The sequence below is a fragment of the Eufriesea mexicana genome, unplaced genomic scaffold (genome assembly GCF_001483705.2).
Source record: "Eufriesea mexicana isolate 0111107269 unplaced genomic scaffold, ASM148370v2 scaffold2087, whole genome shotgun sequence".
Classification (NCBI taxonomy): Eukaryota; Metazoa; Arthropoda; class Insecta; order Hymenoptera; family Apidae; genus Eufriesea; species Eufriesea mexicana.
In genome coordinates this window covers 2033615-2050050 of record NW_016910162.1, presented here as the reverse complement: position 1 = coordinate 2050050, position 16436 = coordinate 2033615, and the positions used below count along the sequence as shown (strand labels likewise).

The 16436-nt window shown below is 28.5% G+C and overlaps 1 protein-coding gene across 4 annotated transcripts; it reads left to right on the top strand.

Annotated features, from left to right (window-relative positions):
- The first annotated feature begins 515 nt into the window (after positions 1–515).
- On the top strand, positions 516–15800 carry moody (G-protein coupled receptor moody). Of its 4 annotated transcripts, none has more exons than XM_017902916.1 (9): positions 516–940; positions 10827–10969; positions 11368–11508; positions 12189–12359; positions 12536–12663; positions 12890–13043; positions 13514–13713; positions 14242–14430; positions 15250–15800. In XM_017902916.1, the coding sequence occupies exons 2-9, from the start codon at positions 10890–10892 to the stop codon at positions 15342–15344; spliced, it is 1158 nt and encodes a 385-aa protein (XP_017758405.1). In that variant the 5' UTR covers positions 516–940; positions 10827–10889; the 3' UTR covers positions 15345–15800. The 4 variants fall into 4 exon arrangements, with proteins under 4 accessions (XP_017758405.1, XP_017758408.1, XP_017758407.1 ...); XM_017902919.1 differs by having other exon boundaries at positions 14242–14511; positions 15250–15321; XM_017902918.1 differs by lacking the exon at positions 516–940 and adding an exon at positions 9345–9388.
- Positions 15801–16436: the final 636 nt, after the last annotated feature.

The following is a 16436-nucleotide window of genomic DNA, read 5'->3' as shown; positions in this document are numbered from 1 at the left end:
AATATTTATTAAAGCAATTTTAATTCTAGGAAATATAAATATCCTAATGTTCGTATAATAAAAATTAAATGTTACGCTAAAAAGGGATAATTCCTAGATAAATAAATTATCTAACACAGTTAATCAGATAACGAGTTGACATACCAATTGGTTCATATAATTGGTTCTGCATCATACGATACATAACCTCTTTGTGTAATACATACTTATAGTGTGACATATATTAATTAATCTCTTATTTAAACAGTACGAATAAGATTAGAATTCTATAACTACACGTTCTTTCTTGAAGAAAATCACACCTTTCTGAATGAAGAAAAATTTGAAAAATTACCGCAAAACGTGTTATAAACATTTCCTAAAACCGTCAGGTTCTCCCGTTCGCTCGTAATCATATGCATGTCAACACCCAGCTTGCATTTATGTTCGTCGTCATTCGCCTAGTAAGTCCGTTCCCCCCTCTACCGACTGCTTTGGGCCCGTATCTAGCGCGGTAAGCAGTCCATCCGTGGTGACGGTGACGGACGGGTTGATTGTGTATTGCTCTCTGCCACGCTTTCATTTGTCGTGACAATCGATTTCCGTTCGTGGATCTTTATCGACAGCCGGTGTCATACGTTTTTAGGAACCTTTCATATTTAGGAATTCATCCTATACACGAACTGCTGTATCGACATAATCGTATCGCAAAGAAACGTAAACATGGACAGGAAAAAGTGTCTCGTTTAACCTCTCTCGTGTGATTCCGGTTCATTGTTGTTTCAATTGCATGACAGTATTTGGTGAATTCTTTGGACAGTAGAAAACTGCGTGAAGCTATACTTTTGCTTCGAAGCGTTATATGTGAGTCAAGAGGAACTGAAAATTTTCCTGGTATTTTGCGGATGTCCTACCGGTCACAGGCCGCTATGACGGATGATTCGTGAAAAGAATTAATGCGGTGAGTCAGAATCGTGCGTTCTTTATTGCAGTGTGGTTCCCACAAGTTTTATCTTATTCCCGCGTATTTTTGTTAAGGAAAGTACGAATGAAAGTCGAGTGCAATTTTCAAGTGTCGTTCAAGTGTCGAGTAACTTGACGCGAGAAACGACAGTTAGCGAGTTCGCTGAACGAAGCAAACGGCAATTGGTCTCGAGACATGTGCGTCATTTTGAGGACCAATGCCAAGATCCAGGCAAAAAACGCGCGTATGGGCTTCATACGACGACGAACGTTCCTGAAACGAAAAAAGGCTACTACAATACGCAACACGCATGACGTCCGTGTATTTTTCTCCTCTTTTTCTTGCCTCTTCTTTGTCACTGTCTCCCTACTGGCGAGTCTGTAGCTGCAGACGTGTATAACACGTGGTGTGCTGTGGGCGGGATTCGAATGTGTCACGATCCGATCGGTTTTGAACTTCGTTCATAAGTGCTGGATATTTACATCCGCCAAGTTGCTCGGTTTCTCAGGTGACATTCCTAAAAACATTGTGATATACCGAATATATTGTTTAAACCTCGAAAATGATACTTATTATAATTATTTTTATTTGATATAATTGTCTATATTAAAGGATCTATATGAATCTTTTATAAAAACATTAGTCTTTAGTCATATATAAATAATATTTTATGAAACTATATTTGTTAATACTTTTACATATGTCCTGTATACAATGTTTGTGGAATGTAAGTGCATACTTTTTAGAGTATTATAATACTAGTTCCTTCAAATGAAACAGACATAAATTAATAAATTTATAAATACTTTTTTCAAATTTCATTTGAGGTATGTATACCGATTATTATTACAGTATATTTTATTAAATATGTATCATTACTTTTATTGCAATATTATTTTCATTGTTTGAATAGAATGATGAATTCGAAGAAATACAAAAACATTCTCTGGTTCTGCTGATAATTGGTATTGAATAATCACTATCTGATTCATCACTTTGCATGTTAAGCCAATTAGTCGATGTTCTCTATTTAACAGAAGATAATCAATTTTATCTTTTCATAAAACATATTTCTATAAATAATTGATAAAGTAGTTTATTATCAAAAGTTACTAAATTTTGAAATGAACTTAATTACAATAACTTCTCATATTGTACAGTCTACAATTATATAATCTAATACTAAAATTCAAGGTATTTTTAAATATTACAGAAACGGTATATTCATTCGTAATATAATTCATGCAAAATTAAAATGTTCGCGAATTTTATAAACTTATGAAATATTTCATATCTTTTATTTATTTATTTTCTTATAATATATCATTTATATTTATATTATATTATATTATATTAATATAAATATTTATTTATTTAACAACTTTATTTATATTTCTTCACATTTTTATTTCACTCTTTGTGTTCGTTATTTGCTGAAGAAATTGATCCTCGACTTTTACGAATTTATTCCCTGCACGTCCATTTGCATAAGCCTGTTTTGCTCTTGTAAATCCGCCATGAAATATTTATAGCATCACGAAGACGAACATTTGCATCACTCGTGTAGAAAGCATCCCGTTGTTAATAATTATCAACTTAGATGCGAAAACTTCATAAGTCAACACTCTACTTAACAGCGATAGTACTTAATTAAAGGCAATCTAGAATTCTCGGAAACTAGCGTGAATCCTCAATTGCAACAAGCGTCTGTTCCATTTTCGAACCCGTGTTTTGTTGTCTCGATACATTAACCCCTTTGCACTTCTGCGTCATCACCATCGGCTTTGCTAGCTTCACATCGTGCAAATGAAATTCAACGCTAATATCTTAATCAATTAAATACCTAATGATTTAACTCGGTTCCTGATCCATAATACGGTTAATACATAATAATTACATTTTTCATTTATTATCTGATTTTTTGGAAAATAGTGTATTGAGTTCCTCAAATGATGGTAAGTTATTTACTTGCAATTAGTAATGGGTCAGATTAGGTTACGTTAGGTTGGTGGGTAATGAGATTATTAATCTGTAATATACAAATACATATAAATGCTGTATATAGATGAATATAATTGAAATGTTACCATATTATTTATTACATGTAATAAAATATAACATACACAACTAAAATATTATTTTATATTGTGTTATGTTCTGTAACATGTATTATTAAAATACTATATGAAATAAATTACAATATATATATAAAAATACATGTAACTTATAGAAATATGTAATATAATATATTACATTACATATATTATACTACTTTACTATAATATCTTATATGATAGTAAATTAATATATTTAAGTGATACTCAACATTAATTTTATTGCAGAATCTTCTGATAAATAATTAAAGATTTAAATTCTTCGATATTTATCTGCAATTTTCAGAACTTGTCTTTGCTGATAAGACCTTAGACTGTTCCCGTCGTTAACCCACTTTGAATAGTAGTAAATTAAAATTCGATTAGAGATACCTAGAGATTTAAATTGCAATAAAACGTCTAGCATTTACGTATCTATAAATTACAGTTTTACAATACGTTGTAAGGTGTAACGAATTTTACCTGGGTTTACGATACTTAAACAGTTTTCGTGTCATAAATGAATAAATTTTATGCCTGCCCTTTTACCTTGATTCTTCTACATGTTATGGAACCGTTGGTTTATTTCAGTTTGTATAATATATGACAGTAACAATGGTACAACTGGAAATGAGGCGATACCACATGTGAAAATAAGTCAAAAAAATAGAATTCTTCAAAAAAATGGAATTTGAAAAATTAAAAATTGATTTGCTGTACCTTTAGTATCTATTTAGTATCTATAAATGAATCCTTAAAATTGCAGATATTACCAGATTCAGCATTAATATACAGCGTATCTCAGAATGAGTACACAAAACAGTAAAAATTTTGGAAATCATTTCTCATTCGCTAAAATTAAATTTCAAGTGATCGTAAATTTTACACTCGGTGCTTATGTAGTTATAACATTTTGGTGTTTCACCGTTATCGTAATAAAAGGTAATCCTCAACAAATTGAAACGAGAGAAAGGAATACGAAATATCCGTTATTTCTACTTCAGTTTTATGATAGATGCACAAAATGTGTTCGCTGAACTTGAATACAGGTATGACAGCGAAACAAACTCGCAATCTTATTATGAGAGATAGTACAAATAATAATTATTTATTATTATTTGAATTTATTAATTCTTAAAAAATATCTTTTGACCTATTTTTAGTAAAAAAGTGTTGATTTCATATGACACCATAGATTAAAAAAGGGAGACAATCCTTTAAAATCAAGATTAATTGATAAAATATAAATACCTAAAGAATATATAAATAAATATGTAAATTGATTATTTCTTATTTTATTGCAGAATATTAACAGACAATTGTAGTCTACGAGAAACAAAATGTATATATAATGTTTGAAAAAGATTCTCATTCTTTGAGTGAAGTAGGTATAAAAAGAAGTTTCAATTAATACGCGGATATATCGTCATTGCATAAGTGTAAGAGGGAAATCGAATTGTACAATAACACAAAAATAAAAAAAAAAACTAGATTTCATGACAAGATCGAATTGAAAGAGCTTTAAAAAATCTTGTTATTCAGATTTTTTAATTTGTGTAATATTAATTATCTTTCATATTCATATTGAATAAATAAAATTTTAGAAAAGTCTTCACTTATTCTGTATACATTTTATAATCTGAGCATTGTAGTAGTAAGTTAAATTAAATTTTAAAGTCGATATAAGAAAACATCAATGGACAGAAATTTTAAACATTTTATACATTACTGTAAGTGTAAAAGTATAAAAGTATAGTATAGTATAATATAAAAGTAATACTTAACCTAAAAAAAATATACATATAATATATGTATATTTTTTTTAGGTTAATATATAGATTTATTATAACGCCTACTCGGTTATTGTGGATTAGATATCAAATCATATTGGCACTGAAGATTATAGATAGGTAAATACAATGTAGTATTGATTTACTGTTAAAAACAATATTTATCCGATTTCGTTCGCGTGGGTGAGCTTTCCCTGAACTCATTGCACGTGTACAGATTGTTCACATGTTGCTCTCGAAATACGAGTGACCGTAAATTTCAATCCGCATTCTGCACTAGTGCTTTAACAGCATTAATGCTAAGAATACTATCAGTGTCACAATAGTACGCCGCCATTGTTTCATTCTTTGGTTTCTTTTACTACACCATGTTTACCGCTTCTTGACTTTGAACCTATTTCTTGTAACACATTTGATCGTGTTGTTCTTCCTGATCTTTCATCTTTGATTGAATTTCTGCAACATAAACTCCTTTGGTTTCTATTTCCTTAAGAAATAGAACTTGCATTAGAATTAAACCAATATTGCAACTATTAACCTCTAATGTGCAACTGAACATATTATATACATGTAGATAAATGACATTGATTAGTTTTTTGGTTATAGTAATTATTAGTCATTAAATCTCAAATTAAAGTAAAAACCTTAACCAATTACAATTGTTTCCTTTCATAAGCAAAGAAACTTTTAACTATAGTTAATCAGCAAAATTCTAATCATATTTGTAATTTAGGTTTTCTTCTTACTTACTATTATGATTCACATTTACATAATTTTCTGTTATGTTTGTCCTTTAGGTGGTTTCAGATTTATTCAACATCTTTCACCTAAATTTATATAAACATACTTTAGCTTCTCACAAGTAAAACAATTCAGATTGAAATATCAATACTGATATGTCATTAACAATACAAGACATAGTTATCAACATCAAATCAAATATAGGTTATCTTAATAACTTAGTTCTTTAATCCTTTATTTAAACGAGATACTTTACTTAAAGTTTCAACAAAAGAACAAAGTAACCAAAACAATACATTGTGATCTTAGTATTAATAATAAACTTTTATTAGTTTCGTTGGTTGACACTAGGTGCAGACAGTATAGACACAACTATTTAGTTAACCAAACGTCGTATTTTATTTACACCAGACATATTATTCATTCCGAATCCAATATCACTGTCATCCTTTCCATGAATGGAAGCAGTCATCGTCCTAGGTAAAAGTACATCGGCAATAAACAAGATAATCAACCGATTTGCATGAACGCAGCACGCGTGTCAATCGTCCCGCGACTCGTCGATTTCTTAGGCACTTTCACCGTGAGTCAAGTTGACTCATTCATTGCCATTCGCCGCGTGATTAACTCGGAAATCATTCGGTGACGTCAGACGGTCACCGCGGATTCTATGGAAGACGACGTGACGTCTCTCCGCGGTTTTGTCACGCGTCAAGGTGTACCACTGAAATACGAGAAATACCATCGACTCTCCGGTAGCTTGAGAACGTAGCTGCGCGAAGTTTCCACGCGCAGAATACATGGAGCTAAAAAGAGGCGCACGCAATTTCCCTTTGCGACATGCAACACGTGAAGCTTTGCGTGTTGACTTATATGAAGTTTAATAGATACAAATTTATTTCTTAACTCCTTAGGTCATGATATCGACTCATACATATGACATAGAATATTTATTTACTTCGTTTCATTCGATGAATAAAATTAACATTCTGTTTAGTATATTGAATAAAATATAATGGGAAGTGCCAAAGCGGTACTATTTAACCTCTTATCTGGGTTGTGTTATAATTAGAAACTTTTTTAGACACGGAATTAAAAATTTGATCAGCTATTATTTGAATAAAATAATATATAGCAAGTTTTTACTAATAACTAATTTTTACTGGCATTCATTACATGGTAAAATTTATAAAATCCAAAAATAGATAGAAGAAATCAAACTAAGAAAAAAATGGATTTGTTTTATGCAGGAATGTTGCTTAATTAATCCGGAGATATTAATTTGAATAAATCAGTGTAGCTAATAAATGCATATCTTTTACGAGATATAAATTAATAGACCAAAACTTAAAATGCGGAACTTGTTCTACTTTCTCTCTGTAAATTTGCTTTATATTATTTTTTTTAATTAATTTTTGCTTCGTTTTATTCAATAATGTTTATATTTCAAGGAAATCTAGTTTCTGTGATGTAATGTAGCGTTAGTAATTTTATATATTCTCAAATAAATTTCTGAATTAGTATATATACTCTTTTCTATATTCAACTCATTTCAAGAATTTGAATTGAAATATGAATTTTTGTCACTTCTTGGTGTTTCAAATTGATTTCTCTATATTATTACACTTTTAAGCACTTAAACGCAACAAGATAAGCACAAGACGTTGGAATTTTTTAACTGGATCAAATTTTAATTTAGAAATTTGGTAAATTAAATACATCTACTTCCTTGTGACTAAATTAAATCATCATACTTCCTTATAAATTGCATATGTTAGAGTAAACTTGTTAATAAAACATGAAATGATTTCGAATTATAAATTTGCGGAATATTCACTCCAAGCATATCCTCGCAAAATTACCAAAAGAGAAATTAGTAGTACCTAAAATAAAATATAAAAAATTAATTAATAAATTTTTTAAAAATATCGACTATGATTTAAAAAGTCTAGTTATAAGCTTGATCTGTAATCAATATTACGTATCATAGCGTACTTAGAAAGAGAGAGAGAGAGAGAGAGAGAATTTAACGAAAGGTTTAATGTCAAAAGACTAGATAGCGCAACAGAGCGACATCGTCCGTTGGTTCCCATGTCTTCCATCACTTTTGACGAGTTTTTTTGTTACTGGGGACGCCTAGTACCGGGTGTCCGTTAATTTCTCTTAATTAAGCTCAATCGAGGTTAATGCACCGCAGCTTGACCCTAGTTTACTAAATCCAGCGTAGCCTGAACCCAGGCTATGGTTTCTTTATCGATATCTCTACCACGTGGTAGTTTCTTCAAACATCGTGTCAGTCATTCTCGTCACTTAGAGATGTATCATTGCGCTGTCCATAAGTATTTTCGGTTATTTGTATATTACTTTTGTTATTTATATAACAAATTTTAGTTGTTGACTTTCTAGAATTTTCCATCTAAGTGTTCGTAGATATTTTCAATGAAATTTGCATGAAAAGATTGTTAGGTCCAATATATAATTGTCAATATATTATTTTCTCGTACTCTTGTAAATAATTTTTAAGAATTCTTACCGTGTGTTTAGGATCGTTATTTACCAGGAATATTGAGTTGATAATCTAAAACTAACATGTTTTATGTGAGATGGATATATGTCCCAATATAATTTTGATAATTAAAATAAATTTTAAAAAATGATAATTAAAAATAAAATAATTTAAAATAATTAAAAAGTTATAAGTTTGTTATAATTTTTTGTTCAGGTCAAAACGACCTATGTTTATTTGTTTATGTAACTTCCTCTTTTTATTCATAACCATATTTTAACAAAATTTGGCAAAAAAATGTAACATTCTGTGTATCTCAAAATCTGAAAGATGTTCATGTTATTCTGACATACTTGATATACTGTTATGTCATATTTCATTTAATCATATTAAAATTAAAGGTTATGTATATTTTATAAACATAATTCATAGTTTTAATATATATATAATTAGGATGCACCTTTTGTTCTTTCATGTTAATAATCGCTTGGAAAAGAAAGAATTAGGATAATGCTCTTCACAAGCATGTCTTATCTCGTCCTTCATAAATCCTCCAGATGACCTACTTCCGTCGAATAAAGACGCCCTTCCAGTCCCATAAATAATAATGAATTCCTTCAGTCACTTTTTATGATTAATGTCCCTTCAATTTGCATTGTAGAGCTTCTTAAATAGTCGTAAATTATCAATGATCTGTATATATAATCTATATATATCTAGAAATAAAAAATATTCGCTTAATTTAGGTTTAAATATTTCTGTCAAATATATTTAATATTTTTATCTCTTGTTTTGATATACATACGGGACTGTTTTATCGCAAAATTATATGTACTTAAAATATATTATGCAGTGACGAAATCTTCAATTAACAGATTAACTCATTTTTAACGAATGACGTATTGATATATACGTCAAAGCCTGTATTGTTACGTCAAAGATGTTTTCGTCATCTTCATAAATGACGTATCCATAAGTCGAAATATAACTTGTTGCAGTAAACGACATACTGCGCCCTCTTGCACAATCGTTTACCAACTAATAACCCGCACGAATTGATAGATGACAGGTTATAGGTTATAGACTTCTGTCGAGTAGTTTTTATAATTTAAAAATTTTATTTCAAATAAAACATAAGATCTGTAAATCTGTTAATAATTGATCTGTTTTTTATAAAATTTGTTTATAAAATATTACTCGTTTTATTGTTACATATTTCACAAAAGAATTTATCAGTGTTGGTAATTTATCTTTCATCACTTGTAGAATTTCACGGATAATATTAGTACAATTATGTAAGACAGCTCTGATATCTGTAAGTAAATATAGCAGCATGTTTATGTTATTGATACGGTAGCAGTTATTATAAGAATTAAATATCACTCGGTTGATATTGATGACAAAACCTAAATACTTTGATTTACTTGATATTATATAACAAATATTAAGAAGAAAATAATACAACGTAATATACGTAATGTGTCACAATATATAAACATTTAAAAATTGATGGCACTTATTATAAACTTGTACAAATATAAATAATATACCATACTTAATATTTTGTACCCAAAGTTAAAATGTTTTACTATATTTTGTAACAAATATATCACGTCAAATATTTCGATTGTGATTCGAGACAAACACACAATAATACAAAACAAGGTAACAGTTAGCACACGTATATATATTTCATATTTTCAATATAATTCTCTAAAATATTATATACTTATTTGTAGCAGGTTATATGTAAAATAAATATTTTTACGAGAAAGCATAATATTTCTATTGCACATTATCCTGTAAGATTTGCAGTGCTTGATTGTTTAACAGTAAAACATAACCTAGATAAGTATGAATAGATTTATTCTTTGTACACAACGTTTCAAATTGTTGTTTCGATCAAACTTTCCTCGAAACGTAGATCAAACGAATTCCAAAGCAACAGTTGCGTAAGTAGTTCAGAATCGAATTAAATCATTTCATCGAACAGAGGCTGATTCGGTTGAGGAAATTATTTCAAAGCAACGATGTGATTTCCGCTTTACGTCACACATAGTGGATAACGCTGAAAGTTTAGCTCGTGGTTTCCTCTTCCTGAAAATTTACGTTCCTCTAAATATATAGTGAATAACCTCGTTTAGTTTTAATGAAATATAAAAATTTATTTTTTACAGATATTATCTTTTTATTATTGTTCATTATTATTTTTAGTATTAAGGAAGAAAATTAAGAATATCACATCAGGTTCACTTATGTTAACCAACTGTTTGTAAAACTTCATTTATCCAAAATCCTATTGGAACAAAATTTTAATTATCCAATTTACCGAATCCTGATCCGATTGTAAGTTATTTCAATGAAAAATCATAGTAGTGGTACAGTAGTATATAAATTTATAAATAACTCGATGTTTTTTTATATCGGTTTATTCTAAAATGAAGCTTTATACAAGAAAATATCACTTTATATTTTCGGCTTATTTTTTTTACGCACATTCACATCCTTTCAACTTGCGTTACTAGTTTGGAACCTAATAACTATATAAAATTATTGCTAATAATTATTGTTAGTATTATCATCAAATGTATTATCAATGTTGCTGTGGATTATAATTGTTCCTTTTATTAATTGATTATTAGTATTAATTGTGATTATTATCGTCATTATAGTTGGTATTGTTATTATTATAGTTAAAAATTATCTTAATTTTATATTTAATAAGAAAATCTTATTTTCTTTGCTTGTTTCAGGCCTCGGAAGTGGTCGAAATCGTATGAATCACTCAAGATAAACCGAAATTTCTAATTTTTAAGATGGACAGCTTCACCACCTGGTTATTACGTAGTTCAGAGAACAGTACGCAAAGTGCATTAATTGATGGTGGGCTATCAAGGTGATTGTAATTTTTGTCATCAGAGTTTGAAAAGAAGTCAGAATAAAAAATCGTACAACTTGACGTCTAATATTAATTTTTATGTAAAAATTAACTACTTATCATATAACTTACGTATAATGTATTCTTCCCTAATTAATATCATTAAAAGAAAAATAACTATAATTTTTTTTAAGTCGTTCTTAATTATTTTAGATAAATTTTAAAAGTTTATACATTATTTCGTAACACACTGTAGATAATAATTTTTTGGAACATATGTATAAATGGTAAATGTAGGTTTAATAATTAATTAAATTAACTAATTATAATAATAATTAATTAAAGACCCAAGATATGAGGAGTTGGTACAAAAGACATTTTTAATAATTTTGGAATTTTTTAATTTTTATACACAGATTCCCTAAACCATTGAGGACATTTGCAGCTGTGGTCGCAATTCTAATTATGATCACTGGGCTTGTTGGTAATTTGTTGACAATCATAGCACTCTGCAAATATCCCAAAGTTCGCAATGTTGCAGCAGCATTTATTATAAGGTAAATAAGCATCTAAATTACTGTTTCCGATTTAGGACAGAAAATATTAAATCGGGTTAGAAATAAATAGTCAATGATCATTATTTTACTTATAATTAATTTCTCCAATGTATAGCCTAATTTATTCCATTTTCAAAAATATTCTAGTATCCATTAATTAATCAATTTATTTAAAAATAAATATCGATTGCTGCGACATTTGTAGCAAAGTTTTCTTGCCTTGAACAATTGCCTAAGTGACGATTGCCTGATAATGTAATAATACGTGGGTATTGGTAACAGAACAAAGAGGAAGTTGCAAAACTTCGTATTTCAATTCAATTAGCCTTTCTATAATGATTTACGGTGCACAAAGATAATTGAAAAGATCTTTTGCTAACGTATAAATTCAGTTGAAGGTGTATAAAATTATTGACGATAATACTTTGAAAATATTTCGAATATTATTTGAAAGTTATTCTTTAATTTTATTTGTAGAACAATTTATTTTTAAAATAGAATAAATATTTAAATGATAATTAAATTTATTTATTTTAAATAATAAATTAATTTGTTTGATATTTAGATGTAATTTCATAAATTAGAATTTTATGAATTATTTAATTTATACCATAATTACTATAAAGTAATTATGTAATAATGAATTCTAAATAATAATAAAAATTTATTAATCATTGCAGTCTCTGCGTGGCAGACTTTGTATTCTGCCTTCTTGTACTGCCATTCGATTCCATTAGATTCGTCGATGCAAGTTGGGCAGATGTACGGTTTCTATGCGTCCTTGTACCTTTCCTGAGATATGGAAATGTTGGCGTGAGCCTCCTCTCAGTTGCAGCTATCACTATCAATAGGTATGCATCATATCTTCACCAGAAAGAGGAAGTGTTAGTAATGAAATATTTATAAATATTATATGTAATAAAGGGAACATTATTACAATTACACATATTTCTTATAATTAAATATTAATTATACAATATATTTTGAATCACTGTGTATACTAAGTTCAATAGATTATTTATTTTAGATACATTATGATAGCCCATCACAGCGTATACAGCAAAGTTTATAAAAAGTATTGGATTGCATTTATGATTGTTTTCTGTTGGGTATTTTCTTATGGAATGCAAGTACCCACCTTATTAGGAATTTGGGGTAAGCTTTATTAAAATATCATTTGATTAAATCTTTCCAAAATTTGTATGTACGAAAGAAATTTAATACCTATTGAGAAAACCAAATCGTAAGAGTATTGAAAATATATTTCAGTAACAAAAACAAAACAAAAAAAAAAGCGATTAAATTTCTTGATCAATCTGATATTACAGTTTGAACAAAATTAAAAATATCAAAATTTAACTTTCTTTGTTCCATTCCTCAGGTAGATTTGATTACGATCCGAATTTAGAAACTTGTTCGATCGTAAGAGACAGCAGAGGTCAGACGTCGAAAACTTTCCTTTTCGTAATGGGTTTTGTGATACCCTGCGTAGTAATAATCAAATGTTATACTAAAATATTTTGGGTCGTACACAGGTAAATAGTTTTATTTCGTTTTATTTCTATCTTTAGTAATAATAATTGTTAATAATAAAATTAAATAAAATAGTTAAGATGCTATATAACGTCTCTGAATTTTGAGAAAAAACTTCATTTTCAAACAATTTCAGTTTACTTTTTAATTTACACAAATAAAAATACTATAATGAAATTAAAATATGAGAAAATAATTTTCTTAATACATTTAACTATGTATAAGTTAGATGACTATAAAAAATAATTAATTTATGCATTATTTGTGATAACAATGGACGACTTCAATAAATTTGTTGCATTGCAATATTATAATTCGAAATTATAAAAGACACTAAAAAACAAAAAATGTATCAATAAGTATCATTTTTGATGTTATTTTTATAAAAGTATGTGAGTTCTAAGTAATAATATAGATAATGGGATAAAATTATTCATAATATTTTGAACTATTTATTACTTTTGATTTACAGATCTGAGACAAGAATGCGAAAGCATGCAGCCCCAACAATAAAATCTCCACATACACCCGGAAGGGATACTAGAGAAATCAAACAGAGACGCAGTGAATGGCGAATCACGAAAATGGTCCTTGCTATTTTCCTTAGTTTCGTTGCTTGTTACCTTCCAATTACTATTGTTAAAGTTGCTGACGTCGAAGTTAAATATCCAGGTAATATATCTAACAAAATGTACGATGAACAAAAGTGCGTTTAGTGAAAGTAGGATAATCGTATTTCAAAAATGAAAATATTATATCAGTTAATTCTCGTAAAAGTCACAGTTCATTTATGAATAATAATCAATAGTAAATTAATTTTTCAAAGTGATTTTACGTCGAAAGTAAAATTGTTCTTGGCATATTGGATTTTTTAATTAAATGACTTTTTCTGTAAGACTTATTATAAAATAAAATAAAATTTCACAAACTAAAAAAATTGAACGATATTTATTAAAAATAAATAATGTATGTTAATTATATTTTATAACATAACATATTTTATATTACTATAAAGCTTAAAGTTAAAAGTATTCATAAAATTTTCCCGTGACTCGCTCTAGTTAAGAAATTAAAAGTTACAATATTTTAAAAAGTTTTGATTAGTCATAATACAATAAATAATAATATGAAATATTACAATCTTATAACATATTATTAATAACATACATCAGACTAAATGTCCATATCTTCTCCCCGCAGAATTTCACGTCTTGGGCTACCTACTCCTCTACTTCGCCTCTTGCGTGAACCCCATTATTTATGTGATCATGAACAAACAGTACCGTCAAGCGTACGCGGGCGTGATAGGATGTTCTCGGATAAGGGCGAGCTTGTCACCCTACGGGAGCAGTGCACCAGGTCATCATCATCAGCAGGACTACGGCCAAGGTAACTTCGAGCACCGTCGCGTGGTAACGCTCACCAAGCTCTGACCGAACGCGAGCTAAGCGACCACACTTCGCTCACTTCGTAAGTCAAGGGCACAAATTCGCTGCTTTCTAAAATTGCAATTGATCCCGCGAGCATGTCCATATTTCCTTTTTGCCCTTATATTTACTCGCCTGCATTTTAAGTCTTAGGGAATAATACAACATATTACTAATTTCGTAATATTTAACGTCGGAGGATTTATTTACTTTTATTATAAGAGATTTCGTTGATTTTTTCAGGTCTTTTATTTTTTGTTCATTTAATAAAGTAGAAATATGTGTCATAACAACTGAAGAGTTGAATTAAAAGTAACTATTATTTTTAACAAGAGAAATATAGATGGAAAGATGTCTGTTTATCCTTGGTTTAATAAATTAGTAATTTCACTTATTACTAATTTTTATAAAGCTGTCTTTGATATACACGTGAGTCTATAATAATATTTAAGTACAAAATAGAAATAAAATATGTATACAATATTTAGAAAAGTTTTAAATTACAAAAATTCATACAATTTCACTTCTACTTTTAGCAATTGCTTTCATAATGTTCTTATGTAAAATCCAAAATGCTTGAATTACAACAGAATAGAAATGCATTCAAAAACTCTACACCAAAGTAATCATACCCGTGAATCATCTTCTTTCTCATTGTTATTCTTTCTCATTAACACCTTGCTACTTGCTGCTATGCGAACCATTGTTGAAGCACGCGTTCGAAGGAGAACCAGCATTACAAATTGATTTCCAATTGTATGGGTTTTTTTTTCTTTTTCAGATTATTCGAAAGACTTTAGCAAAACGATGGTGTCATCAGTTTCCATCGCTATGAATCCTGTGAGAAATTCTCATTTCGAAGAAACTCGGGACTAAACTTTCAAAACGGAAAAAAAATCAATAAATGATATTAAATTGATTTTTGAAGACAAAAGACAGTATTCAGGGTGTTTTTTAACATGTAAAACCGACGGCAGCGGACGATAGGCATAAAAACAGAAACATACAATTAGATATTATAAAAATATAAACGTAGCCATAACTTGACAGCAAGGTCAAATGCAATCTTGCAATAAATTCTGTGTTTTGAAACTCCTATGCTCATAATTAAGTATAAAAGCAAGCCATAAAAAAAGACAATTAATAAAAAGAAAAGGAAATGTAGATGTAAATAGCAAGAAGACTTGAAAACTATGATTATTCAGAGGATTAGAAAAACAAATACGAAAGATTAAAGACACAGCTGAGCTGTCATTAGGTTTATCTGAATTAGTTCATAGCAAAAAATATGACTAGTATTGTATAATAAATGATAAGATAAGTTACTTGTCGACCGACAAATTAGATATTATGAAACATAGTAATGAATGTCATGTGTATTTAATCTTTAACATACTGAAATGTAAAATGTCATATTTTTACCAAAGGTTACACGTAAATATGCCTGTACATAAAAATTACGTGTTAATTTTTGTTACCATAGTGTAAAAATATAATAAGAGTATATAGTAATGAATTTTTAAATATTTATAGTTTATGTTATGAATTCATATCATATTTATTTAATATTTTCCTTAATTAATTTACAAATACAAACAATGTAAAAAAAATGTCAAAGTACAAATTAAATAAATATCATTATCGATTTAAGTAATTCCTTTCATTTTTCCCAAAGTATGTAATCTTTAAAATACATAAAAATAACCATTTACTTTAAATTTTTATACAAAAATATCGCTATTATCTAACTTATAAAAAATTCTTTTAAACGTATTACTTTAAAATTACTAATAATTATGAAATGCAAAAAAACTCTGTTATCTTAAGAAGAACAATTCATTACCAAGGTCTAATAAAACAGGTGTCTGCAATTTTAAAATATTCACTTGCATTTTATAGCGTATTTCAATATAAAGAAATCCGATTATCATAAACATACTAAAACATATGTATAGATAAATTAAAACT